General features: G+C 35.4%; 1 protein-coding gene across 1 annotated transcript in view; it reads right to left on the bottom strand.

The window, feature by feature from the left end:
* The window catches only part of SNX16 (sorting nexin 16), a 42,673-nt gene that overhangs the window by 12,224 nt on the left and 2,662 nt on the right, over nt 1-27,787 (bottom strand). The window contains exons 3-5 of the mRNA XM_039223240.1: nt 18,858-18,944; nt 15,557-15,705; nt 1,088-1,157 (exon numbers count right to left, since the gene is read on the bottom strand). Of these exons, the coding sequence (XP_039079171.1) occupies nt 1,088-1,157; nt 15,557-15,705; nt 18,858-18,944 (306 nt within the window). The remainder of the gene's footprint in view (nt 1-1,087; nt 1,158-15,556; nt 15,706-18,857; nt 18,945-27,787) is intronic.

The raw sequence follows: 27,787 nt of genomic DNA on the forward strand, positions 1-27,787 counted from the left end.
ATTCTACTATATGTTATGCATACTCTATTTGTAAAAGATTATGTACATTGAATACTGATCTCTCTCTCTCTCTCTCTCTCTCTCTCTCTCTCACACACACACACACACACACACACACACACACACACACACACACTATGACTCTATTTAATTAAAATATCCAGAACAGGTAAATTTGTAGAAACTGAAAGCAGGTCGATAGTTGTTGGGAGTTGGGAGTATGGACGGATTGCAAAATGGCTTGTCGGGAATTTTTTTCAAAAAGATGAGACTTTCTAAAATTGGATTATGGTGATGGTGGCATATTTCTATAAATTTACTAAAAATTGTTAAATTGTACATTTACAATGGAATAGCAAATAGCTAATTTTATGGATGAAACTTTTACTTCAATAATGCTGTTTCCAGAAAGCTATGGCATTCACTGTAACACAAAGAACAGGCTCAGTTTAACTGAAAACATTACAAATCTACCAATTAAATCTGTTCTATTTAAATGCCATTGAACAGTTAGGAAAAAAAAAACTTGCATAAATTCCTACCTAATCTATTATTACCAAATCTATTTTGTGAATCTGGCCAATTGCTTCAAGAAAATAGGCCACTCTAACACGTCAATTAAAGTAATCTGAGTAGCATCAAGCTTGAGTTGAATTGATAACAAGACAATAACTTCTACTCCTGAAGGTAAATTTTAATTGATTTTAGTTGTACGTTCTTTACTTTTGATATTCAGTTAGAAGAAAACTCAGCATACAAGTAGTACTTTTAAATGTAGTAAAATAAATTTCCGGATGATTTTTTTTTTTTTTTTGAAATAGTAAAAATAAGGAGAAAAAAATCCAAAATTTAATTTTAGAGCTTCATTGATGGCATGACATGTATGAATTTTCATTTTTTCACTGAACTAGTTAATGTATTTCAAGGAAAGAAACCTTTGATTCAAACATTAAAAGCTTTCTGTGTAAAACTATAAGGGTTTGAAATTATAATATTTTGCTATTTGCTATTCAATTCAAGAAACAATGTAGATAGTGTACTGTATTATTTGTTCCTCTTTCCATGTGATATATAATACACCACTTACCCTGCTTTCTTCTAGGCTATCAAATGGACCTGGTGGATCATCCAGACAAAGAAATTCTCTCACTGCAAGGCTTTTAAAAGGGAAAATAAAATAAGCTGGGATACAAATAAGTTTACAAAAGAGAGCAAAAAGCAAGTGTTACTTTGAAGCCATACAGTGTTTTAAACAAATTGGTTTTGTGGACATACTAAAAGCAGTAAGTTGGTATATGTGTTTTTACATAAACAACATAATACGAATATAAAATTTATAGAAGATACAAAGACTTTAAGCCATTTACTAAGATCTTATGAAGACAGAGATTATGAATTCATGCTAACATAAAAACTGCAAGACAGAAAATATAAGCCAAAAAATAATGGTATAAGAGACCAACCTAAATGATTAATAGAAACAGTATTACTTCCAAAAAAATATTAATTTAAAGTAGTCTAGGGGCACCTGGGTGGCTCAGTTGGTTAAACGGGTGACTTCAGCTCAGGTTATTATCTCACAGTTTCTGAGTTTGAGCCCCACGTTGGGCTCTGTGCTGATAGCTCAGAGCCTGAAGCCTGCTTTGGATTCTATCTCCTTCTCTGTCTGACCCTCCCCCGCTTATACTCTGTGTGTCTCTCTCTCTCAAAAAGAATTTTATGCAATACATCAAAAAATCATTAAAAAAATTTTTTTTTTAAAGTAGTCTAAAAATGTCATCGTCTTGTTATGAAGAAATACAATTTCTAATTTATACTTTGTTTCTTCTTCAGGAGGTGCTTCTAAAGTATTTACTCAAAAACAAGTTAAAGATTTTTCTTGCAATCATGTTTACTACAGTAATTTAGTTAAATATTTTCACTACAGAATTTAAGAGGAAAAAAATTCTATAAAAATTGCAAAATAATGTAATACAGCTGACCCTTCAATCACACAGGGGTTAGGGGTGATGACTCCCTGTGCAGTTGAAAATCTGCATGTAACTTTTGACTCACCAAAACCTTAATTACTAATAGCCTACTGCTGACTGGAAACCTTACCGGTAACATAAATGGTTTATTCATACATATATTGTGTATTATATACTACATTTTTACAATAAAGCTAGAGAAAGAAAAATGTAAGAAAATCATAAGGAAAATACAATTATAGTACTATGCTGTTAAGAATATGCATATAAGAGGATCTATGCGGTTCAAATCCATGTTGCTCAAGAGGCAACTGTAATATGGACAATATGATTTTTTGATGTATTGCATAAAGATGTCACCTGTATACTGAGAAGGGAACAGGATGCTGGGTTCATACAGGTGAGACAGGCTGATGATCACAGGGGATGGTCATGAATAGCTAAATAGGACAGAGAGTGAAATCTTTCCGAAAGAAAAAACAATATGAATTAATATAGAGAAGTGGTGTTAAGAAATTGATCCAGAAGACTCCAAAGAGGAGTAAATTTGTGGAGTATAAAATCTTGACAATATAGGTAGTAAAGGACACACATTCGGAGAAACTGAGAAAAAGGCTGAGTACTCATAATCATGAAATCATAGAGATGGAAAGGATCTTAAATGTGATCTAGTTGCTTTTTAAAAGATGTGATCCATAGTATGCTTTATATCCTTTCCATGTGTTCAGCCAAGAATACACTTAAACACTTCCAGGCTTAGGGAACGTTCCACCTGTTAGAATAAACCATCCTATGCTTGAAAAATACTGAAAATTAGAGAATTTTCTTTTTCACTAAGCTGGGATCTTTCTCCCTGCAGCTTCTGTTCATGAATCTTAGTTCTTCTTTTGGGCCGTTCAGGGTAACTCTAAGTCCTCTTTCACATGATAACCCTAAAGTATGTAAAAAATGTTGTATTTCCTCTAACTTTGTATTTCCCCAAAGCAATACTAATTCACTAATATTTTTTCTCTTATCCTGTACAAAATTTATTGAATACTTAAAGCCTATATGGTCTCTGCATTCATGAAGTCAACATTTCCCCCTAGTTTTACTGAAGTATAACTGACAACTAGCTGTATATATTTAAGGTGAACAACTTAAGTACTCATTTGAAATGTGAACTATAATCAAGCTAATTAACATACCCATCACGCTACATAGTTATCATTCCTAATATTTTCAAAGTACATTACACACACAGGGCTTTCCGATACTGTGTTTTAATTTTCACAATAAGCATGTGAGGAGAGGACAGGCATTACATTTCCATTTTGCAAATGATACCAAAGTTCAGAGAGTTAAGATGACCCATACAAGGTCACAAGACTTTAAATCTGTCTTCTGAGTGAATATATGTGCCTTTTTCTACCTTTAAATTCTTTCCTGTTATGTGTTGGTTCATTTGGATTCTTTACCCTTGGTCACTTCTCTCAGGCTGCATTCAACTTGACTGTCATCCTTTAACCAAGGCCTCTAATAGCACAGAAAATAGGACCACTCTAGATTCTTTTGGTTTAGATATTATACTTCTATCCATCTATTATTTATATTAGAGAAACAACTATTAGGCAAAAATGAGCCACAGGAAATAAATTGACCTTGGGACTGAGAGGTCAAAAGTCTGGATGAAACCCTGAGAACAGCCTTTAAGACTGATTAGGAAAGTGCACATAGAAGGGTCTTTTTATCTTTTTAACACTTTCTGTGTATGACAACCCAATATGAGACATTGTTTTCTTATAGGCTGATGGCCAGATTTCTTCATTCTTTAGTAACATTACAAATTAATTATTGAAATGCTGCTACTAGGAAAGAAAAAGTAGGTAAAGGAATATATGTATCTCTTGTTATATCCTTGATTTATATAAGAAATTTAGCCCAAGGTCAACAGTGATGTTGACAATGTACCCACCTGGAGAAATCTTTTTTGGAGTGGCTATTCTATTTCATTCTCCTTCCCTAAACATCTTTATGATCTGCATTATATCTCCATGACTTATTTATAACTAAAAATCTGTACCTCTTAATCCCCCTCACCTAATGCACAGCATAGGGAGTAATAGTCAGTAATAATGCAGTAATTGCAGTGACAGATGGTAACTAGAGTTATTGTGGGAATCATTTCGTAATGTACAAAAATACTGAATCACTATGATATACACCTGAAACTAGTGGGATATTTTATGTCCATTTATACACTTCAGGAAAAAGAGAAAAATCTTTATGATCTCTAGCTCTCTAGAGTTCTACTTAAATGAAATCCAATGGATTCCCTAAGTTTTTTTTCAATATAGTTCAAGGTTATATTCCATGCCCTACTTTCTTTAATCTGTAGCAGAAAAATGAACTTTAAAACTAGCTTTACAACTCTGATTTATAAAATACTTTTTCAGTTGTTCACTATTTTTCTTCTGTTTCATTGGGACTCAGGTGTTAGAGAAAGAGTCAATATGCTCAAACACTATTCCATAGGAGAGAGGCACAGAAGAATCTCTGGCAGATGGTAGTATTTGAGAAAACACTTTTTCTCAGACATTCGGATACCTTTTTTTCCCTAGAAAAGGAAACCTTTACCCTCACTTGAGAATCACTGATTAGAAAACTTTATTTAGATTTGATAAACAGTTTACTGCCTATGTGTCATGGTTCTGCTCAGCGATTTCCTATATATTATAAATGTAAGATTTGTTCTTTCTATAATTTTTATTTTATTATTTTATTTTATTTTTTTAGAGAGACAGAGAGAGAAAATGTATTCACTGGGCTTGATTCCAAGACCCTGAGATCATGACCTAAGCCGAAATCAAGAGCTGGATTCTCAACCGACTGAGCCATCCAGATGCCCCATCAAAGTATGATTTGTGAATGAATAAAATGAAATTAAGTAAAATATAAACACCAAAGAGTCTATATTATTAAATATCAATTAAATAGAAGTCGGTGTTTTAGAAAAAAATCTTACTCTTTTTTCCCCCCTTGTTCACTGATAGGTCCAGTATAGCTCCCAATCTCTCTTCTGTATTCAATCTGTATTACTTTTGCTTCCATTTGGCCTTGATAATAAAGGTAGGAAAAACATTAGGATAAAAGAGAAAACTATCTAGGGGCACCTGGGTGGCTCAGCTGGTTAACTGTCCAATCTTAGTTCGGGTCATGATCTCACAGTTAATGAGTTCGAGCCCTGCATTGGGGCAGTGGAGAGCCTGCTTGGGTTTCTCCTTTTCTCCCTCTCTCTACTCCTCTCCCAAGTGTGCTTTCTCTCTGCCTCTCAAATAAGTAAACTTAAAAAGAGAGAAAAATCTCTTTGACTAAGAAAAATCCAACAATCTGGAATGAAAAGGTAAAAGCAAGACTGTATCTTTCTATTCCCATTATTATCTAGAATAGCTTTTAGGTGTTTGGCAAAACTCTTATATTTATTTTATTATTAAACATTTTTAATGTTTATTTTAGAGAGAGAGAGAGAGAGACAGAGAGAGAGAGAGACAGAGAGTGGGAGGGGGGTACAGAGAGAGGGAGACACAGAATCTGAAGCAGGCTCCAGGCTCTGAGCTATTAGCACAGAGCCTTGACGTGGGACTTGAACTCATGAACCATGAGATGATGACCTGAGCCAAAGTCATATGGTTAACCAGCTGAGCCACCCACACTTCCCAACTCTATTTTATTTTGTAAAAATGTTCATTTATTTATTTTGAGAGAGAGAGAACACTCGAGTGGGGGAGAGGCAGAGATAGAGGAAGAAAGAGAATCCCAAACAGGTTCCATGCAGTCAGTGCAGAACTCAGTCTCACTGTGAGATCATGACCTGAGCTGAAATCAAGAGTTGGACGCTTAACCGAAAGAGCCAACCATGCGCCTGGGGAAACTCTATTTTTAAAATTGAGATCACTTGTTGACTTAACATGAAGATAAGGAGACCACAGATAGGTATCCCTCAGCATTTTTTATTATCAGAGCAAATTTGTCCTATAAGTTGATCTCTTCCTCTGATACTCTAAAAAAAATCTTTAAGAGTTTTTATTTTCAGGCTTAAAAAAAAATTATTTCACCAGGCGACCTTTCATCTTCTATTTATTATTATATTTTACTTTTTTCTTTCATTGTTATGTACCTGTTTACATTTCACAATTTTTAAAAAAATTGTAATTTAATAGCTAAATGTGCCCTTTATCTCAAAATGTGTATTTTATCTTACATTTTTTTTTCCAATGTTTATTTTTAAGAGACAGAGCGTGAGTGGGCAAGGGGAAGAGAGAGAAGGAGACACAGAATCCGAAGTAGGCTCCAGGCTCTGAGCTGTCAGCATAGAGCTCGATTCAGGGCTCGAAGTCATGAACCATGAGATTATGACCTGAACCGAAATCAGATGCTTAACCAACTGAGCTACCCAGGCACCCCTCAAAATGTGTATTTTAAAAGAAAAAGACCCTTACAACTAAAGCCTACAATTCACTAAAAGGTCAACTGAGAACCAAATGAAAAATGTACTAAAAATACTAGTTACTAATTCTGTCAAAATCAAATTAAGCACAGAAAGTCACTGCATGAAAACATTACTGAGGTATTTGGGACAGAAATGTTCTATCAGTTAATATTTCTCTTCAGTATTCTCTACCAGCTAAAAGACATTAACAGAAACTTGATGTTAAATACAACCTGAAGGATAAGGACTCAGGAATCAAGGCTAGTGACAGTGAGGGTCACACTGGAAGAGATGGGCTGACTAGGTGTGAGGCTGAAGGGCTCATGTTTACGTCCCTATGATAGGTGTGAAGGCCTACAGCAAGGGTTTACTTTAGACCTTGCAGATCTCTTCCCTAGTTACTAGCCCAGTTCTGTTCCTATGTTCAGTTTTATTCCTTCTGATCTAGAGCACTTAAATGTTTTATGTCAAACCCAGCTTAAAACCCATCTACACCTCCTATGGCAAGAGGGAACAAAGCCAAGATGAAACACCTGCCTATATTCTAGGTTTGTCTTTCCTAACTGACACCTCAAAGATGGTACATCTCATGTCTATTTCTTTCTTTCTTTTTTTTTAATGTTTTATTTATTTCTAGGAGAGAGAGAGAGAGAGACAGTGTGAGCAGGGGAGGGTCAGAGACAGAGGGAGTCACAGACTGAAACAGGCTCCAGGCTCTGAGTTGGCAGTCAGCACAGAGCCCGACGTGGGGCTCGAACCGTCGAACCGCGAGTACATGACCTAAGCGAAAGTCGGATGCTTAACCGACTAAGCCACCCAGGTGCCCCAACATCTCATGTCTATTTCATGCCTCCCTGCCTTTAGTCATGCTTGCTGCTATTAGCCTGGCCCATCCTTCCAACCCTTCGCTGGCCAACTCATATTTATTCTTCATGACTCAACTCGTCTGTTATCTCCTCATGGAGTCTTCTCTGACTAGACCCTCTGTCCCTGTCCTATGTTAGGTTCAGTATTCTTATATGTATTGCCACAACACCTTGAAGAGATCCTTTCACAGGACTTACTATACTACTAGTATATACCATACTACACTACTACTACTATATTACTAATATTGTGTTTACCAAGCAGTCTGTTTCACCAAAAGGTAGATGTCAAATTTCTGGACTGTATAGACCATATTCAAACCAATTAGCACAGCACAGAATAAGTATTCCACAAATAATGACTTTATTTGTAAGAGTTATGCAATTAGAAAAAAAATTAATGACTTTTATAAGCATCAGAACAAATTTCTACCCAGCATTGTAGATAAACACTATACTACAATTCTGAAATTCGAGGTGGATTTTTAGGTTCTACTTTCTAAAGAAGGTCAACTTTGGACAGCAATAAGTAAGACCAAAAGTCTTAGTTAAAAGGTCAGAATCTGGTGGTTTCTGATGGTTTAACTTCAAGATTCGTGAAGAAGTACAATAAAAAGAATAGGATATATGAAATATAGAGTTGAAAGAGAACTTTTAGAGGCCTCTAAGCTCAATTACTTCATTTTCCAAATGAAGACATTGATTAAAATCATGTAAAGTAACTGACTAAAATTACTTCATTATTAAATAGCCCAAAAAACTGAATTCTGCAGAAGATCTCTGAGACCCAATTTAATTAGGTAAGAGTTTACAAAGATCTGAATACAAAATATTTGGCTTTATTGCATTTTTAAATGTGTCCATAAATGAATGTCTACCAAACCAACATTAGTGGTGAAAATCATTGACCAAACTTAGCAATGTGTTGGTTCTCATGAGCTGGCATTATAATATGAGCTATTGAATATATAGCTGAATTCTTTCATTTTATAAAAATACTAAGACTAATCTAACTTGTCTTGATGATACCTTAATATATAAAAACTACTTAGATACATTAAAAAAAATTTCCTGTGAGGAGATAGTTCAGGGTGAAAATGTGTAAAAAATAGTTCATCGTTTTCAAGAATTATGGAATCACTGAATTTTACAATTAAAAGATACCTAAGGAGTTATCTAACCCAATATATTCCATTTCATAATCCCCCTTTCAATACCACTGACGGCTATCTAGCCTTTTCAAATACTTATGTAAAGAGAAAGTCATTTTCTCAAAAGACAGAATTTTTAAAAACCTTTTTAATGTTTAGTTTTGAGAGACAGAAAGAGGAAGAGCGAAAGGAGGGGCAGAAAGAGAGGGAGACCCAGAATCCAAAGCAGGCTCCAGGCTCTGAGTGTCAGCCCAGAGTTTGATATGGGGCTTAAACTCATGAACCGTGAGATCGTGATCTCAGCCTAAGTCTGAAGTTTAACTGACTGAGCCACCCAGGTGCCCCCAGAATATTTTCATAGTAGATAGCCTGAAATGATATGTAATTCCTTGTTATCTAAGGTGATACGGTCTCCTCTAACTTTTCACTATTAGTCCTAGTTTTGTATGTTCGTCTTGCTATTAAAAATGAAGTCTTTAGATCAGTAGTATCAGCATCACCTAGAAACTTGTTAGAAATGCAGAATCTTCACTCCAGACCTGCAGATTCAGGATCTGCACTTTAACAACATACACTACAGTTGAAGAAGCACTGCTTTAAAGTTAAGTATCATTTGATTAATCTTTCTCCCCATCACAATCTTTCAATGTGTGAAGATGGCTCTCTTATCCCAAGTAATTTTGCATTTTTCTAAATTAAAAAAAATTTTATTGTGTGTGTATTTTTATGTTTGAAAGAGAGACAGAGGGGTGGGAGAGGGAGAGGAAGAGAGAACCTTAGGCAAGGCTTCATGGCCAGCACAGAGCCCAATGCAGGGCTGGATCTCATGACTATGAGATCATTGCCTGAGCCAAAATCAAGGGCTGGATGCTCAAACTACGGAGCCACAAAGGTGTCCCCTCTTACCCCCCCCCCCCACCAAGGACTTCTGTTTTCAAAGGGTAAATGTAATCATTATTTTCCCAATTGCTCCTTTATATAAATACTTCCATACTTTGTTTCTTTACTATTAACTGCTGTTAATGCAAATTCATCCTGAACTGGTTTTTTTACACATACAGAATTTAAAACATGATGCGGTACCTAGGTGGTTCAGTCAGTTAAGCATCTGACTTCAACTCGGGTCATGATCTCATTATTCATGGGTTCGAGTCCCTCATCAGGCTCTGTGCTGACAGCTCAGGGCCTGGAGCCTGCTTCGGATTCTGTGTGTGTCTCTCTCTCTGCCCCTCCCTTGTTTGTGCTTTCTCTGTCTCTCAAAAATAAACAAACATTTAAAAAAAATTAAAAGAATTTAAAAGATGATTTTTGGTACTGGAGTCTTTATAGATGGATGATAATATGAAAAAAAGTATATAATTTAACCCCTCTATTTAAAGAATTAAAAAGGACAAAAAATTCGTAACTTATATGTATAATGCTTATGAAAACAGAATAGTATAAAAAATTGCTGTGCAGATTAAATGATGCAATAATTTCAAAGTAGTATAAGACAGCATAAAATAATATATTTATAACATAACATAATTTATATGAATACATTTAATACTTTATAAAAATAATTTATAAGTAAACAGAACTATACACTAAACAAGTGTAACAAATCATGCAATGTAAGACTCCCTCCCTCCCTCCATCTTTAGGCGGCCTTCACCTTGACAGTCACATGCTGCTGGTACAGGATCCGTGCTTTGCTTCTGCATTTTAATAGAATACTCCCTCTCATTTCTAAGATCCTTCTTCACCTTCTCCTGTTGGTCCAAATACCACTAATTCTTTAAAATCCAGCTCAAATGTCACCCTCTAGGAAGCGTCCTCCAATTCTCCCAAAAATTCCCTCTCTGTCTCCTGTAAAAGAAATCTAACTCTACTCATGATAGTTGTTTTTGGTGAATCTTTCTGTTCAGTTTTCTTAAATAGAGGATCAGTATCTAATGCACTACAATACCTTATATGTAGGAAGACCTACATAAATATTTATGGGACAAATCAATAAGAAATCCTTTGATATTCTGAAATCCTGAAAACATTAATTTTTATGTTTTCTTGTATTTTCTAAATGCATCTGAAAATATTATCTTAAAGCTTTCAGACCAACAGTCCTTAATATCCTTTCAGTTCCTACTTTCTTCTACTTCTGCTTTGTTACAGTTACAGATGTAATAATATTAAGAGCCCCCAGCCAGCTCTGCTGTATGATGAAAAGCTCGTAAGCCAACATGAAGGTTAAGAAGTAACTGTGTTGTGAAGTGCTAATGATATAAAAAAGGAAAGTAAAAGAAGTGTAAATATAAACCTATAAAGAACTAAATATCAAATAATTATTTGGGCCTATAAAGACAGTAATTTTTCTATGCTCCCATTACAACTATAAAAGGAGGCTAACAAGTATATCAAGTTAACATGTATCATACCAAGTAGCATTTAATCAGACCAAAATACACCCCCTTATTTTGTTCATCTGGAAACCTAATTTCTTCAAATCAATTTTAAGACCAGTAAGTACCTCTCAGCTTCTTTCATACCCTTCCTAGCAGGACACAGAGCAAATGCTTAAGATAATACAGATAAATAATGTCTTTCCCTCCCTTCACTCATGGCTTAAACAAAAACTTATTAAGAATTTTCTTAAATTGTGAAATAAAGAATGTTACCCATAACCCACAAAAAGACAGTGTGTTCTCTAGAATAAATAAGGCACAAATACTTCACTTTGAGTTCCATTTATCTAACAGTAGTCCCTAAGTGTTTGATGATTTACATGACAAAATCAAGTAGAAAATTAATGCCAGATACATTACATTCTTTAATATAAGACTTCTTAGAACTTCTAATACTCTAGGAATGTCACATGAAACCTTTCCCAAATGATTTGGCCAAGAAATCTTTGTTTTCCTGAAACACCTACTTATGAACTGAGCAAGACAACTACCACTGTACTAAAATATGCAGTTTAGAAACAACAGGATCTCAAACGTCCCTTGTATGCCTACCTTAGAGACAAAATCTATTATCAATACATTTTTTAAAATACAAATTTTAAAAATATTTTTTAATGTTTATTTTTGAGAGAGAGAAAGCAAGAGCAGTGGAGGGGCAGAGAGAGGCAGAGAGAGAATCCCAAGCAGGTTCTCTGCCATCAGCACAGAGCCTGATGTAGGGATTGAACTCACCAGCTCTGAAATTATGACCTGAGCCCAAACCAAGAGTTGATGTTCAACCAACTGAGCCACCAAGGTGCCCCTAACTTCCTGTTTCTTTTAAGAGGTAGATTATGAGACAATAATCTTGGCCATTGGTAATTTCAGGAAATAGGTCTTTTCTCTTTCTATGGTAGAGCTGTAAATCCTACTGGGAATTTTTCTTTGGTCTAAAGTTGAGCATTCCCGTGTTATTCTAGGAATTTTTTTCTTTTTTCTTTTACTTTATTTTTTTTAAGAGAGAGAGAAAGTGCACAACCATGGGAAGAGCAGAGAGAGAAGGAAAGAGAGAGAATCCCAAACACGTTCCACACTATCAGCACGGAGCCCAATGCAGGGCTTGAACTCACAAACTGTGAGATCAGGACCTGAGCCAAAACCAAGAGTAGGATGCTTAACTGACTGAGCCAACCAGGTACCTCATGTTTTTTTTAATGTTTATTTTTGAGAAAGAGAGAGTGAGAGAGAGAGCAAGTGCATGCATACAAGCAGGGGAGGAGCTGAGAGGGTGACAGAGAATCTGAAGCTGTCACAAAGCCTGACGTGGGGCTTGAACCCATGAGCCATGAGATCATGACCTTAGCCAAAATAGGACACTAAAAGGACTGAGCGAATCCAGTGCCCTGTTATTACCAATAACTTTTTAAAAAGGCAATAAAACGAAGATACGTTTTCACTAAAAAATCAAGATATCACAAAATCAGCTTATTAATGTGGTTTATATTAATATTTCATCATATAGCTATTTATAGAATAAATTTGACTTTAAGTCACCATGATATTTTCAATACTAAGACATGAAGGTTTACTGAATAAAAGATAAGAGAAAGGGGATAAGATATGTTGACTTCTTAGCTGTAAAAATCTTCTTTTATGGTATGGTATAAAATATATTTTCTTCATAAGTCTTTCTCTGCGATTTCAGAGTTTTTGGTTTTTATTCTTTCTTTGTGTGTCTGAATTAACAGTTTCTTTTTCCTTTTGAGATGTAAAAATTTTGAAAAGTAGGGAGTTCCATGTTCCTACCACCTAGAATACACAATCACTGAGTTTTCTTTGATTTTTTTAATGTTTGTTTTTTTTTTTTTTAATTTCTGAGAGAGAGACAGTGTGAGCAGGGGAGGGTCAGAGAGAGAGGGAGGCACAGAATCTGAAGCAGGCTCCAGGCTCTGAGCTAGCTGTTAGCACAGAGCCCAATGCGGGGCTTGAACCCACAAACCGCGAGATCATGACCTGAGCCGAAGTTGGACACTCAACCGACTTAGTCACCCAGGCGCCCCACAATCACTGAGTTTTATCATATTTGTTTCAAACTTTTTCTTTTCTTTTTTTAGAGAGACAGAGAACACAAGTGGTGGAGAGGGGCAAAAGGAGAAGGAGGGAGGGAGGGAGGGAGAAGAGTGAGAGAGGAGAGAGAGAGAGAGAGCATGAGCAGGGGAAGGGCAGATAGACAGGGAGAGAGAGAATCCAAAATGGGCTCTGTGCTGTCAGCACAAAGTGCAACATGAGACTTGAACTCATGAATTATGATATCACGACCTGAGCTGAAATCAAGAGTCAGCTGCCTAACAGCCTGAGCCACTCAGGTTGCCCCGAGAGAGAGAATCTCAAGCAGGCTCCAAGCTCAGCACAGAGCCTGAGGCAGGGCTCAAGGTCAAAACCCTGGAATCATGACCTGAGCCAAAATCAAGAATTGGACACTCAACCAACTAAGCCACCCAGGCACCCCCAAAATCTTTTCTTGTGATAATAACAGTTATTATTATGAGCAGTTCTCAACATTTCAGCCATTTGTTTAACAAATACTTATTGAGCACAGATTTTGTGTAAGCACTGTGTTAAGCACTGCACACTGAATGATCAGTAAAACACCCACATGACCTACTATTACATATATACCTTACAACCTGGTGGGAGAAACACAATCAAATAATCAGAGAAATAGTTAGAAACTGAAATGCTATGAAATTAGAGTACTAACCAGCTGGGATTCCAGGAGAGAATAAATGCTAAGAACAATGATTTGAGTGACTATTTTCCCCATTCCCTTAAGACTGGCACACAGTACCAGCCTAGAGGTCTAGGAGAGAAGTTAATTCATAGATACAATGGGTGCCTTACTTAAGGTATTACGATTTGACCAGTTGAGAGGCACTGATACAGATACTATGAGATAGAACTAACCTACTCTTTGGTGGTGGTGGTGGTGGTGGTGCGTGAGGAGATGGGTCAGGAAAACCAGTTATCTGAGGAAGTGAAGTTTTTAACTGAAATCTGAAGGACATACAGGTGTTATCTAGACCATGACTGGGTGGGTTAATAGCGTGCAACATTGTTTTTCCAAGGAACAGGTCATTTGAAGGCTCTAAAGGACCAAGGAACAATGTGGTTTTGGAAAATTAAAAGACCAATATAGCTGAAGAACACTGTGGCTTACAGAAATATGAGTGGATCAAGTAGACCAGAGGGAAAGCTTCTGCAGTAATTCAGGTGAGAGACAACTGCTTAGACCAGGGTGGTGATGGCAGAAATGGAGAAAAGTAGAAAGATTTGAGTGGAATTTAAAACATAAAGGAAGCGATAAGGGTACGGGGGTTGTATTAAGGGTATCAGGTTCTGGGTAAATGATGTTGCTGAACATTGGGAAAAAAGTCTAGAGTAAGCTTTTCCCTAGTTTGAGGTTACTTTGAGATATCCAAAAGAGATGCCAAGGAGGCAATTACATATATGAATCTGGAGTTGAGAGAAGGGGTCTGGCTTGTAGTTGGCTTTCAGAGAAGAAAATGAGGGAGACGGGCAGAGATCTAAGGGCGTAATCATCAAGCTTGGGCAGCACACATTAAGAAGCAAGATGTATATGCATAGTATCCTTGCTATGTATAACATTAAGGTGTTACACATTTTTAAAAAGACTGAGAAAAAAGGGGAGAAAAAGTGAGACAGTAGGCTTGTCTTAACGGTTTTCCATCCTTATGTGAAAAACTGCTAAGGACAGTTAGAGATATAGGTATCTATACAATACGCTACTGTTGTCTAATAAATGCTCTCTACTTATCTCAAAATGGTTCTAATTTATCTGATAATGTAAGTTTCAAAATTAGACACCCAGCTAACAATAAATCATTAAGCAATTTTCTCATAAGTTATTTCCAGAAGCAAAAAACCCCATAGAGATCCTTTCCCTCCCTCTTTAATGGCTGTTATTTTCACACTTTACCCTCTTTATAAATTAACTCACTTTCCAATCTTCATATTTTTGCATCAGTTTGGAGAAATATAAAGAATATTACCTTCAAAATTATATAGTATCATATTAACCAAATTCTAATACATAGGCCACTTTGTTTAAATGATTGTTAAAATACTAAATACTAATATCAAGTTTACAGTTGGGTTGAGTATATGGTACACTGAATTTTTAACTTTTTAATTTAAACATTTTTTTACATTGAAAAATTTTTAACTTTGCTAACTTTTTACAAGTGTTAATACAAATCAAATGACAAATGTTTTTTAATTTAATTTTTATTTTGAAAGCAAGAGAGAGAGAGAGAGAGAGAGAGAGAGAAAGCATGAGTGGGGAAGGGAGAGAGAGAATCCCAAGCAGGCTCTGTCAGCACAGAACCCAACACAGGGCTTGAACTCACGAACCATGAGATCACGACCTGAGCCAAAATCAAGAGTTGGACACTTAACCGAGTCACCCAGGTGTTCCACCAAATAAAATTCTTACCAATAAAAAGCAAGAAAATTCCAAGTAGTGCTGTATTAGAGAGGCCAAGTAATTATACTCCTACCCTATATTTTTGTGTTTGAATTAACTATCGTCCTATATTTGTTCTTTAGTTTAAACAAGTTGTTGGAATGCACTCATAACCTCTTATTTCAGTTTGTCACATACCAGTTAGCAATGTCCTTGTGAGCCACTAAATTTTGAAGAAACGCTTGTAATCCTAATTGTCTATCTTCTAAAAAGTCGGCATTGTAGTTATCTTTGAACCAGCGTTTTGGTGGAAGTGCTAATCGAAAGCCTGGAAACATCTCTTTTAACTGAAAAAGAACAAACAAAGAATATACAGTGCTCAACTCAATTATAGCAATTCTACAAAACCTATCCTGTTAACTACATGAAATAAACTTAAAGAATTAAATTCAGCTAAGTTTTTCATACCTCAATTGTTTTACTTGTTGATTTCTACCAGTTGTATATACATAGGAGTTACAATTGCTCTACATCCTTGGCAATACTAGGCATTGTCCATCCTTTTAATGTTAGTCATTCTGGTGAGTATATAGTAGTTGTGGCTTTAATATGCATTTCTCTGTTGACAAATGATGTTAACTATTTTCTCATGTGCTTATTTGGATCTGCATATCTTTGGTGAATTATCTATTTAAATCTTCTAACCCACTGGTTATTTATCTTTTTATTATTAAGTTACAAGAGTTCTTTATATATTCCTGATATAAGTCCTTTGTCAGATATAGGTATGACAAATATTTTCTCCTAGGCTGTGGCCTGACTTTTACACACATTTTTTTGGATTCTTTCAAGTAAAAGTATGTGATGGCTAGAGTTATTTCTTGTACCTAGAACACTGACATAGATACTTACTAATTTTAGGTGCCCAACTTGAAATATCAAGGAGATATTTATTAATTTAAATTAAACTTCTACTAATATCTTTCTTTAAAAGCTTAAGAGTTATCTAAATCTCAACTTGCCTAAGATAAGAAATATCATAGGAATATAAAAATGTATCTAGAGAGACAAAGAGAAGTAAACACTAAATAATAGTTGAACTCTGAAAAGAAAAATAGCAAGTCAAAAAGGATTAAATGGCTCTAAATAGAATTAGAAATTAGTCTTCAATGGGGCGCCTGGGTGGCTCAGTCGGTTAGGCATCCGACTTCGGCTCAGGTCATGATCTTGTGGGTTTGAGCCCTGCATCGGGCTCTGTGTTGACAGCTAGCTCAGAGTGTAGAGCCTGCTTCGGATTCTGTGTGTGTGTCTCTCTCTCTGACCCTCCCCTGCTCACACTTGCTCTCTCTCTCAGAAATAAAGCATTAAAAAAAATTAAAAAAAAAAAAAGAAATTAGTCTTCATGAATAAAAATTATAACAATTTCATAAGAAAGCTAAGAATTCCATATTGGTTTCTGGTAACTTCATAAAGTACTTTGGTCTTGTTTGCTTAATTATTTAAAAAAATCAACAGAAATAAAGAATTAGAGGTTTTTAATTCATCAGTGTAATATAAGAACTCAGGAACAATAAGTAAAATTCATATATAATGGCAGAAATGCATTACAAATAATACTTTAAATGTTTTGGCATACTACAAAAAGTCATCTTGCTAATACCTAAACAAAGGATGAAATAGTTTAGCATTTTATATTTTAACTTTAACTCAAACTGAAATTTTCAGAATGGGACAAACTTTCTGGGAGCCAGGCAACTGCAAAATCCCATAAGTGGGGTTTTCTACCACCAAACATTATAAGAATATACTAACTTTAGAAGTTTCGAGGGTGAAGTTGGCCAATAGGAGAGAAGAAAATCAGTAAAGTTTCCTCTACAAAACACCTGTCAAAATTAGGGAGTAATTTCTGTTCCAAGGTCATCTTAACTTAGCTTCTCAGAAGCATCATAAGCCACTTGCTTCTTTTGGAGAAATGGTCTGGTTCTAAAATACCACTACCTGCATCTACCTCATCTGATTTCCCTCTAGCTCTGTGGACAGCTCAGCTCTTCTTCTATCACATTCTTACTGCAATTTACTCAATCAATTCCCTACTGGAAATGTAGGTTGCTTCTAATATTTAACTATTAAAAACAAATTAAAACACAAAGAAAATAACAATGAATAAAACATGGTGAAAAGTATCCTTTGAACTAAATATTGCCCATATCCATGATTTCTTATATAGGATAAATCCCAGGAAGGTGATTATTGTGTCAAAATTAAGTACAACTTTAGTAAGTTGTGGCCCCAGGAAGATTCGTATTTCCAACAGTGGATAATACCACTTAAATATCTGTTAACCTGATGGGTAAAAACAGTTCCTTAATTTTCTTTTGAGTACTTTATGATATTAAATGTTTTCTAAATGTATTGGTCCTTTATATTTCTTTTATGGTTTGCCTTGTTCACATCATTTATAGCATTTTCTACTTTTGGTTTACTTTGTTACTTATTTTAAAGAGGCTTTAATATATTGAGAGTTATTATTATTATACTGTTTCATAAATGCAGTAGGCAGAATTCTAGATGATCCCATGACCTTTGCCCCTGGTGTTGCTTCTGTGATTCTGTTATGTTACAAAACAAAAGAGAGTATGCAGATGTAATTAGGGTTATTCTTTAATTGGCCTAAAGATGGGAAGATTATCTGGGTAAGCCTAATCTTATCATTTGAACCCTTTAAAAGTACAGCTTTATTTCTGACTGCAGAAGAGAAAGTCAGAGATCTAAAAAAGGACCTGACCTGGCTATTGCTACTTTAAAGGTGGAGGGGCCAGGTACAAGGGCTGGATAGCACTCTTTATGAGTTAAGAACACCTCTGCCTGACAACCAGCATGGAAATGGGAAGCCTGGTCTAAAAACTAGAAGAAACTGAACTCGGCTAACAACTTGAATGAGCCTGGAAGCTGATACTTTCTTAGAGCCCTCCAGATAAGAGCCCTGTCTAGCCAACAGCTTGATCTTGACCTTGTCTGACCCTAAGTGGCAAACCCAGTTGAGCTCACCTGTATCACTAGATAATAAAAAGGTATGTTTTAGGTCATAAAGTTTGTGGTAATTTGTTAAACAGCAATAGAAAACTAATACAATATGGTAGAAATGTATTTTTTTGTTCATTCTTTTATTGTCACATGGTTTAGGAAATCTTATATATATATATACCTTTTTTTCAAATTCACATTATATAATCATTTATATTTCTGTTAGCAATTTTAAGGTTCTCACATTTTTATACTAAAAATAATTTTTGTTTCCAAAAAAAAGGAAGTTGTGTGTAGAGATGGGTCTTTAGGCTATAAAATGAAGTGAAAGAGTTAATTTCCTTAGGAACTAGCAAAGATTTCACTTCACTCAAGTAACTTTTGAGGAGGAAAAACCACAAATTTAACAAAACTGTCAGTAACAGACAATAATGCAAAATTGAAAAGTCCATTTTAGATTTATTAAAGTACTTACTTTATCATTAAGCCTAGAAAAGTCAGTGTATCTTCTAAAAACTACCCAGCTTTCTTCTGGGGTTTTCTTTACTAGTATTTTATATACCTATGCAGAGAGAAAAGGAGAGAGAGAGAGAGAGACTATAAATAAATGTATATATAGATATTTAAAACTTCAAATGTTTTTAAAACTTTTATTTGAAAACCAGATCATCACAATTGGTAAGTAAAAAAATATCAGAAATCACTTGGACCATCAAATATATGAATAATTAATGTAGGCACCAAAAGCAAGATTTAGGTCTTAAGAAACAAGACTATGACAAATTTGTGACAAAATGCTTTTTTGGCACACACTAATAATAAGTGAAGTCAGCAGTTCCAAAATATATTTTATGGTAAAATATTCTAAAATTGATAAAAGACTCAATCATGTTTGAAAAATAGCCACTCTTGCCTTATACAATAAATTTAATTTCTAAATTCAATAACTATTCAGCATAGTTTTCAAATAAATTTGTTGTTTTAATCTTCAAGGCTGAAATGCAGCTAAAAAATATCCATATTAGACAAAAGTTCACATTTCTATAATTATGCACAATTATCTAGACTTTAAATATTTTAAAAAGTTGAGATTTTAAAAAGCATATCATAAGGAAACTCGAATTCTATTTTTTGTAAGTATAACTTTAGAATTTATTATGAGGAGCCACTATTTATAAGAGAATCTCAGAGAAACAGCTCCTGATAGTCTGGGTACAGTATTTTGGGCTAAACTAAATACACGGCACATGGAATAACCGTCTGCTGAATGAGTGAAACCCTTGTTTTCTCCCAAAGTCAGCTGTGGAACAACGTTCAGCTGGAGCTCCAGGGCTGAACTTCAGCCACTTGTGGCTACTGAACACGTGAAATGTGACAAGTCTCAAATGATAGGTGCTCTGAGTGTAAAATACACACCAGATTTCAAGGAGTTAGAATAAAAAAGAAGATGTAAAATACTTCACTAAAATGGTTTTAGGTTAAATTAAAATATTATTAAATAGAATTTAATCTGCTTTTTACTTTTTTAAACATGGCTATTAGGACATTTTAAATTACAAATATGACTCACATTTGTGTCTCATGGAGTCCTACTGGATGCTGTAGAGAAGACTCATTATTTAGCATTAGATCACCCTTATCATTTGATTTTCTCCCTTACAGACTTTTTCTTATAGACTCTTTCAGCTTTTTGGGGGGGGAATCAGCAAGGGTAAGGGTTGAACTGTTTTAGCTTCGAAGTAAAAACAAAGCATTCACCTTTGTAATATATAAGGATGAAGAAGATTATTTGGATACCCTTTAAGGTCTGCAGAAAGTCCTGATCTAAGATAGCTGCAAAGGAGATACTAATGAAACATTTTTTTAAGGAGTTACTAATCAAAACATAAGGGATAAGTTGACTTCAAAACTTCTGAGTATGAAAAACTGATGCATGATAAAAGTCAACTTCATAAGGCAATAAGGCTTATCTACACAGAATCCATATTGCCTTTATTATTCTGTTTTAAAAAATGAACCCTCCATTCTAAGCTGCTCTCCACAGTGGCCCGTGAGCACTACTACATCTCTAGGAAAGACCAAGTACAGGTTTTTGTGTTTTGTCTTCTCTAGAAAGCTCTCCTATGTTTCTATTTAAGTAGTGCTTTCAATTGTACTTTATGGCTACTACTGATCATTCCCTCCTTGTTTTAACAGCAGTTATGGGTTCTACTCTTTACTGGAAACTTAGTATATACTACTTTGTATATATTTATTTTGTAAGTGAATTATGTACTTAAGTACAAAATACATATAGAAAAGCACAGAAATCCTAAGTATACAAAACACTCATGTAATTAGTACCAAGCACAGGAAACAAAACATTACCAACTGAAGAAGTCCATGCCTTCCCAATCTGACTCATCAATCCTCCTAGTCACTTTTGTTCCTTATTTTTTCAAAATTAAAAAAAAAAAATTCTATTTATTTATTTTGAGAGAGAGAGAGAGAGAGAGAGACAGAGAAATGCTCACATGAGTGATGCAGGGGCAGAGAAAGAGAGAGAACTCCAAGGAGGCTCTGCACTGTAAGTGTAGAGCCGGATGTGGGGCTCAAACTCATGAACCAAGAGATCATGAATGACCTGAGCCTAGATTAGAGTTGGTGCTAGGCCACCCAGGCACACCCACTTTTGTTCTTAATCACTTTTCAAAGACTTGATGGTCTCTACATTACAAGATCTTACCAGTCATTCCTAATACTTGTTTAGTTAAGAGATCAATTCAAAGAAATATATGGAAAAATTATCTTACAAACTTAAGACTCCTCCCAAGCTTGTATTTCCAGCTCAGATCTCTTCCCTAAATTCAACTTTTATACCTATACATAATACATACACTTGTGTACTCACTAGGTGTACGTGTTCAGACACACACGACATTTCCGTTCTGAGGTCTACTAGGTATCCCAAACCTAGCAAGTTCAAAACCAAATCCTGGTCTTGCCCTCATAATCAGACATCTAACTAAATGGCAACTCTATTCTACTCATTGTTTACATAAAAACTTTGGGATCATCTTTGATTTCTCTTTCTCCCACATCTCAAGGCTCTGACTTCAAAATGTATCAGAATCTGATCACTTGTTAGGACTTCTCCCACCATCCTGCCCATGCCACCATCGTGTTGTCTACTGTGGATTACTGCAAGAACCTAATACCTCCTGTTTCCATTCTTCTGCAACAAAATCTAGTTTAACTCAGCAGCCAGATGAATCTTTTTAAAAAATTAAGTCAGATCACATGACATTTCCTTTAAAACATTTGCAAAGATTTTTCATCTTGTGCAGAGTAAAATGGAAAAGCCTTACAATGGCTACATGCTCTACTTGATCTGTGTGTCACACTCCCTTGTCTTTACCTGTTATTTCAGTTCCTATATCTCTCCCCATGGCTGCTTCTGCTTTCAGCCACCAGGGTCTCTGTAGTTGTCTCACCTGCTGGAAAAGCTCTTTCCCCAGATATTCTCATGGTTCACTGCCTCTTAGTGCTAACATCTTTTCTGTGAGGCCGTGATTGACAATGTTATTTAAATTGCAACTACAGTTGTGGGGAAACTTCCTTCACTCTTTTATTTTTCTCTACAGCACCATATGACACATCAGCATTTAAAAAAGTTTATTTATCTACCATTTACTCATTCATTCGAGTTGCTGTACCACTATTACCACTCTGGAAGAGTGCATTACACACAATAAGTACCCCCAAAATGTTGAATTAATGAATAAATGAATAGAAATAACTTTACAACTGTTATTTACTTCTTTCCCTCTGGTGTCTTTAAAGACTTTATGCACTGCTGTCTCAAATGTGCCTATGAATTTGTATTTTCACACACATCAGCTTAATGAATGCTCATTCCTGCATAAGGTATGCCAAGGTAAGAAAATGAGCTACCACTTTATTCTAATTTCCAAAAAGAGTCAGGTCCATGCAGATTTCCCATCACATCAACAGTCTCATGAGAATTCAACTCTAAAGATTGTCTCTCTTCATAAATTATCTCAACACTCTGGTGAACATAGGTGCAAAAATCCTCAACAAAATATTAACAAACTGCATTCAACAATACATTACAAAGATCATTCACCACAATCAAGTGGAATTTAGTCTGGGGATGCAAGAATGCCCCAACATCTACAAATCAATCAATGCAATATACCACAACAACAACACATAGGATAAAAATCATATGATCACTTCAATAGATGCAGAAAGAGCATCTGACAAAATCCAACATCTGTTCATGAAAAAATTCTCAACAAAACACATTTAGGAAAAAGACCTCTCAACATAATAAAGGCCATATATAAAAAACCCACAGCTAATATCATACTTAGTAGGGAAATACTGAGAGCTTTTCCTCTAAGATCAGGAACATGAGAAGGATATCCACTCTTGCCACTTTAATTCAACATAGTACTGAAAGTCCTACCCACGGAAATCAGACAAGAGAAAAGAAATACGAGGCATCTGTTTAGGGAAGGAAGAGTTAAACCATCACTATTTGCAGATGACATGTTACTGTAGACAGGAAATCTTAGACTCCACCAAAAAAACTACTAGAAATAATAAATGAATTATGTAAAGTTGCAGGATACAAAATTAATAGACAGAAATTCATTGCATTTCTATATACTAATATCAAAGTAGCAGAAAGAGAAATTAAGAAAACAATTCCACTTACACGTGTGCCAAAAAGAATAAAATACCTAAGAATAAACTTAACCAAAGAGGTGAAAGACCTGTACTTTGAAAACTATAAAACAGTGATGAAAGAAAGAACACAATTAGAAAGATTCCATGCTCATGGACTGGAAGAAAAGTGTTAAAATGTCCATCCTATCCAAAGTAATCTATATATTCAATACAATCCTTATTGAAATACCAACAGGCATGTTCCATAGAACTAGAACAAATAACCCTAAAAGTGGAACCACAAAAATCCCTGCATAGCCAAAGCACTCTTGAGAAAGAAGAACAAAACTGTACATATCATGATTCCAGATTTCAAGATACACTTGAACCACAAATAACCCTGATAGCTAAAGCACTCTTGAGAAAGAAGAACAAAGCTGTACATATCAATATTCCCAGATTTCAAGATATATTACGAAGCTATACTAATCAAAACAGTATGGTAGTGGCACTAAAATATATACATAGAGCAATGGAATAGAATAGATAGCCCAGATATAAACCCAAGCTTATACAATAAATTAATCTGTGACAAAAGAGGCAAGAACATACAAAGGGAAAAACTGTCTTCAATAAATGGTGCTGGGAAAACTGGAAAGCGAAACTGGATCACTGTATAACGCCTTACACAAAAATAGACACTGAAGACCTAAATGTGAGAACTGAAACAATAAAAAAAGAGAACACAGGCAGTAATTTTTTTTGACATCAGCCATAGCAACATTTTTCTAGATATGTCTCCTGAGGCAAGGGAAACAAAAGCAAAAATAAACTACTGGGACTACATAAAAATAAACTTTTGCAAAGTGAAGGAAACCATCAAAAAAACTAAGACAACCTACTGAATGGGAGAAATCATTTGCCAACGATGTATATGATAAGGGGCTAATAATATCCAAAATATATAAAGAACTTCTACAATTACACACCAAGAAAACCCACAAGTAATCCAATTAAAAAATGGGTATCATGGGGCACCTGGGTGGCTCAGTCGAATAAGCTCTGGACACTGGCTCAGATCATGATCTCATCATTCATAGGTTTATGCCCCATGTCAGGCTCTGTGCTGACAGCTCAGAGCCTGGAGCCTGCTTCGTATTCTGTGTATCCCTCTCTCTCTCTGCACCTCCCCCACTCGCACTCTGTCTCTCAAAAATAAATAATAAACATTAAAAAAAAAATGAGAAGACCTGAACAGATATTTTTTCAAAGAAGACATAGAGCTGGCAAATAGACACACGAATACATGTTCAACTTCATTAACCATCAAGGAGATGCAAATCAAAACCAGAATGAGATTTCACCTTACGTATAACAGAGTGGCTAAAATAAAAGTGATAAGAAATAACAAGTGTTGCCAAGGATGTGGAGAAAAGGGAACCCTTGTATACTTGTTGGTGGGTATGTAAACTGGTATAGTCACTGTGGAAGACAGTATGGAGGTTCCTTAAAAACTTAAAAATAGAATTACTACAAATACTGGGTATTTACCCAAAGAATATGAAAAAAATAATTCAAAAAGATATATGTGCCCCTTTGTTTATTACAGTATTACTATTTATAGTAGCCAAAATATGGAAGCAACCTAAGTGTCCACTAATAGATGAATGGATAAAGATGTGGTATGTGTATAAACACAGACACATTCATATATAGATACGTACACACATACACACAATGGAATATTTACACAGCCATAAAAGGGATGAGATCTTGCCATTCGTGACAACATGGAGGAACCTAGAGGATATTATGCTAAGCAAAATAAGTCAGACTGAGAAAGACATAGTATATGATTCCACTTTGTGGAATTTAAAAAATAAAACAAATGAATAAACAAAAAGCAGAATCAGATCAATAAATACAGAGAACTGATGGTTGTTGGTGGAAGGAGGACTGGGGGAAAGTGCAAAATGGGTAAAGGGAAGATACAAGCCTCTGGTTATGGATGAATAAGTCATGGGCAAAAACGTACAGCATAGGGAAAACAGTCAATGATACTGCAACAGCGTTGTGTGGTGACAAAGGGTAGCTACACTTATGGTGAACACAGCATAGCATATAGAAAAGCTGAATCACTATGTTGTACACCTGAAACAAATGTAAAATTGTGTGTCACCTATACTCAGATGAAAAACTTTTTAAAAATTAAACATTTCCCTGGGCACCTGGGTGGGTCAGTCGGTTAAGCCTCCAACTTTAGCTCAGGTCATGATCTCAGGGTTTGTGGGTTTGAGCCCCGCATCAGGCTCTGTGCTGACAGCTCAGAGCCTGGAGCCTGTTTCAGATTCTGTGTCTCCCTCTCTGCCCCTCCCCCACTTGTGCTCTGTCTCTCTCTGTCTCAAAAATGAATAAAAAGAACAACAAAAATTAAACATTTCCCTAACAACAACAACAACACAAATGATGACAAATTTTTTCTTGGAGGGCCTTCTATACTGTCCTAAGTTTATAGCATAAAATGTTGAAGTAAACATAAAAACTTTATATCAAGAAAATTCAAGAACTATTTTAATTATATTTAGCAAGGTCTCCAGATACAGAAACACACTGACATACAAGCCAAAACATATAAACTAGCAATTAACAAACAGAAAACAAAACAAGGTATCAAGAACAAACATATTTCTAAGTATTTAGAAATGAATCTAACTAGGGGCACCTGGCTGGCTCAGTTGGTAGAGTATGTGACTCTTGATCTTGGGGTTGTGAGTTCGACCCCCACGTTGGGTACAGAGTTTACTTAAAGAGAAAAAAAAAAAGAAAGAAAGACGTCTGCTCTAAAAACTACAAAATCCGTATTAAAAGAAGTTAAAGACTTCAGTATATGGATTAGGTTCATAAATGCAGAGACTCAATATTGTACAGGTGTCAGTTCTCTCTAGTCTATAAATTCAATATAACTCCAGTGCAAAGAGCCAAGGATAGCCAAGACAGTCTTGAAGAAGAACAAAGCTAGACTACTTAAGACGGCAGGTATCCAGGCCTCTCATAATCCGTTAGTAATTAGAGGTCATGTGGAAGAGTAAATGAAGGAAAAATGGAACCCAGAAACAAACCCATATATTTATGGCTGCCTGATATATGACATAGGCAACAGTGCAAATGTAGGCTTTTCAATAAAACCTGATTATTTTATCCCATATGGAGGTGAAAAAAGTGTCTTGACCCTTATCCCACACCAGACAAAAATCAATTCCAGATGTTTTACAGATCTAAATGTGAAAGGTCCAACAATAAAGCTTTTTGAAGAAAACATAGGTCAACATCTTTGTAAGCTGGGAGTAGGTAGATTTTAAAAAGTGTTGGGGCACCTGAGTGGCTCAGCTGGTTAAGCATCCGACTTTAGCTCTGGTCATGATCTCGTGGTTCACGAGTTCAGGCCCCACGTGGGGCTCAGAGCCTGGAGCCTGCTTCAGATTCTGTGCTTCCCTCTCTCTGTGCCGCTCCCCTGCCTGTGCTGTCTCTCTCTCTCGAAAATAAATTTAAAAAAAATTTTAAAAAAAGAGTTAAAAAAAGTGTTAACTATAAAAGAACACAATAAATATTAAAATATTTATATTTGTACAATACATATAGAGTATATTAAAACGATGAACTTTTGTTTATCTAATGCATCATTAAGAAAGTGAAACTGCGAGCCACAGAAAGATATCACAGTGCATGCTATAAGAAAAACCTTACATCCAAAATGCAGAGAAAACTATAAATTAAGTGCAAAAAACTTTCCCAAAGAAAAAGGAATAAAGGTTTTGAACAGAAACTTCATAACAGAAGTGTTTTGGCCATCTATCAAATGGCCAAAAAAAGTCTTCAATTTAATTAGCCATTTAAAAATGCAACTTAAGAACACATGTGATATTACTCTACCCACCAACAAAATAGGTAAAATGAAAAACACAAAAAATACCACACATTGGGAACGTGTGGAGTAAATGGAACTCTCAACCCCGCTTAAAGGAGTATAAATTAGTACAGCCACTCTGGCACATTGTTCATCATCAGTCTCTTCTAAAGCTAGGCATATAATCTAGCAGTTTTAGTCCTGGGCAGATACCAAACAAATGCATTCAGATGTTTACTGAGTGACAAGTACCAAAAGGTTCATTGCAGTAGCATTTGGAAGAGACCCAAACTGGAAATTCTACAAATGCTTCAACGGTAGAATGGTTTAATAAATTGTAGTATATTCACAAAAAGGAATACTATCAGTAATAAAAATGAGCTACCTATAATTACATGCAAGATTAAGGATAAATCTTACAAACACAATGCTGAAGAGACCACACCTCAAAGAGTACACACTCTGCAATTCCATTTACATAAAGTGCAAAAATAAATTAATGCAGGCTATCAGGAGAGTGGGTATTGACTGTCAGAATGGGGGGGTGCATTTTGGATGCTGGTAATGTTCTGTTTCTTGATCTGTGGCTAATTTCACAGAAACTTCTGGTTTGTTAAAGTTCATTCAAATAAAACAAAGGCTAGCTACAGCATGACAAAAGTTAGAGGTGTAAAAACCACTTGAATTTTATGTTCAAGAAATTACAAGTATAAGTAACAATTTTTTTTTTTTTTTTTTATGTTTTATTTATTTCTAGTAGAGAGAGAGAGACAGCGTGAGCAGGGGAGGGTCAGAGAGAGAGGGAGTCACAGACTGAAACAGGCTCC

Source organism: Hyaena hyaena, unplaced genomic scaffold (assembly GCF_003009895.1).
Source record: "Hyaena hyaena isolate Hyena2069 unplaced genomic scaffold, ASM300989v1 scaffold_1308, whole genome shotgun sequence".
Lineage (NCBI taxonomy): Eukaryota > Metazoa > Chordata > Mammalia > Carnivora > Hyaenidae > Hyaena > Hyaena hyaena.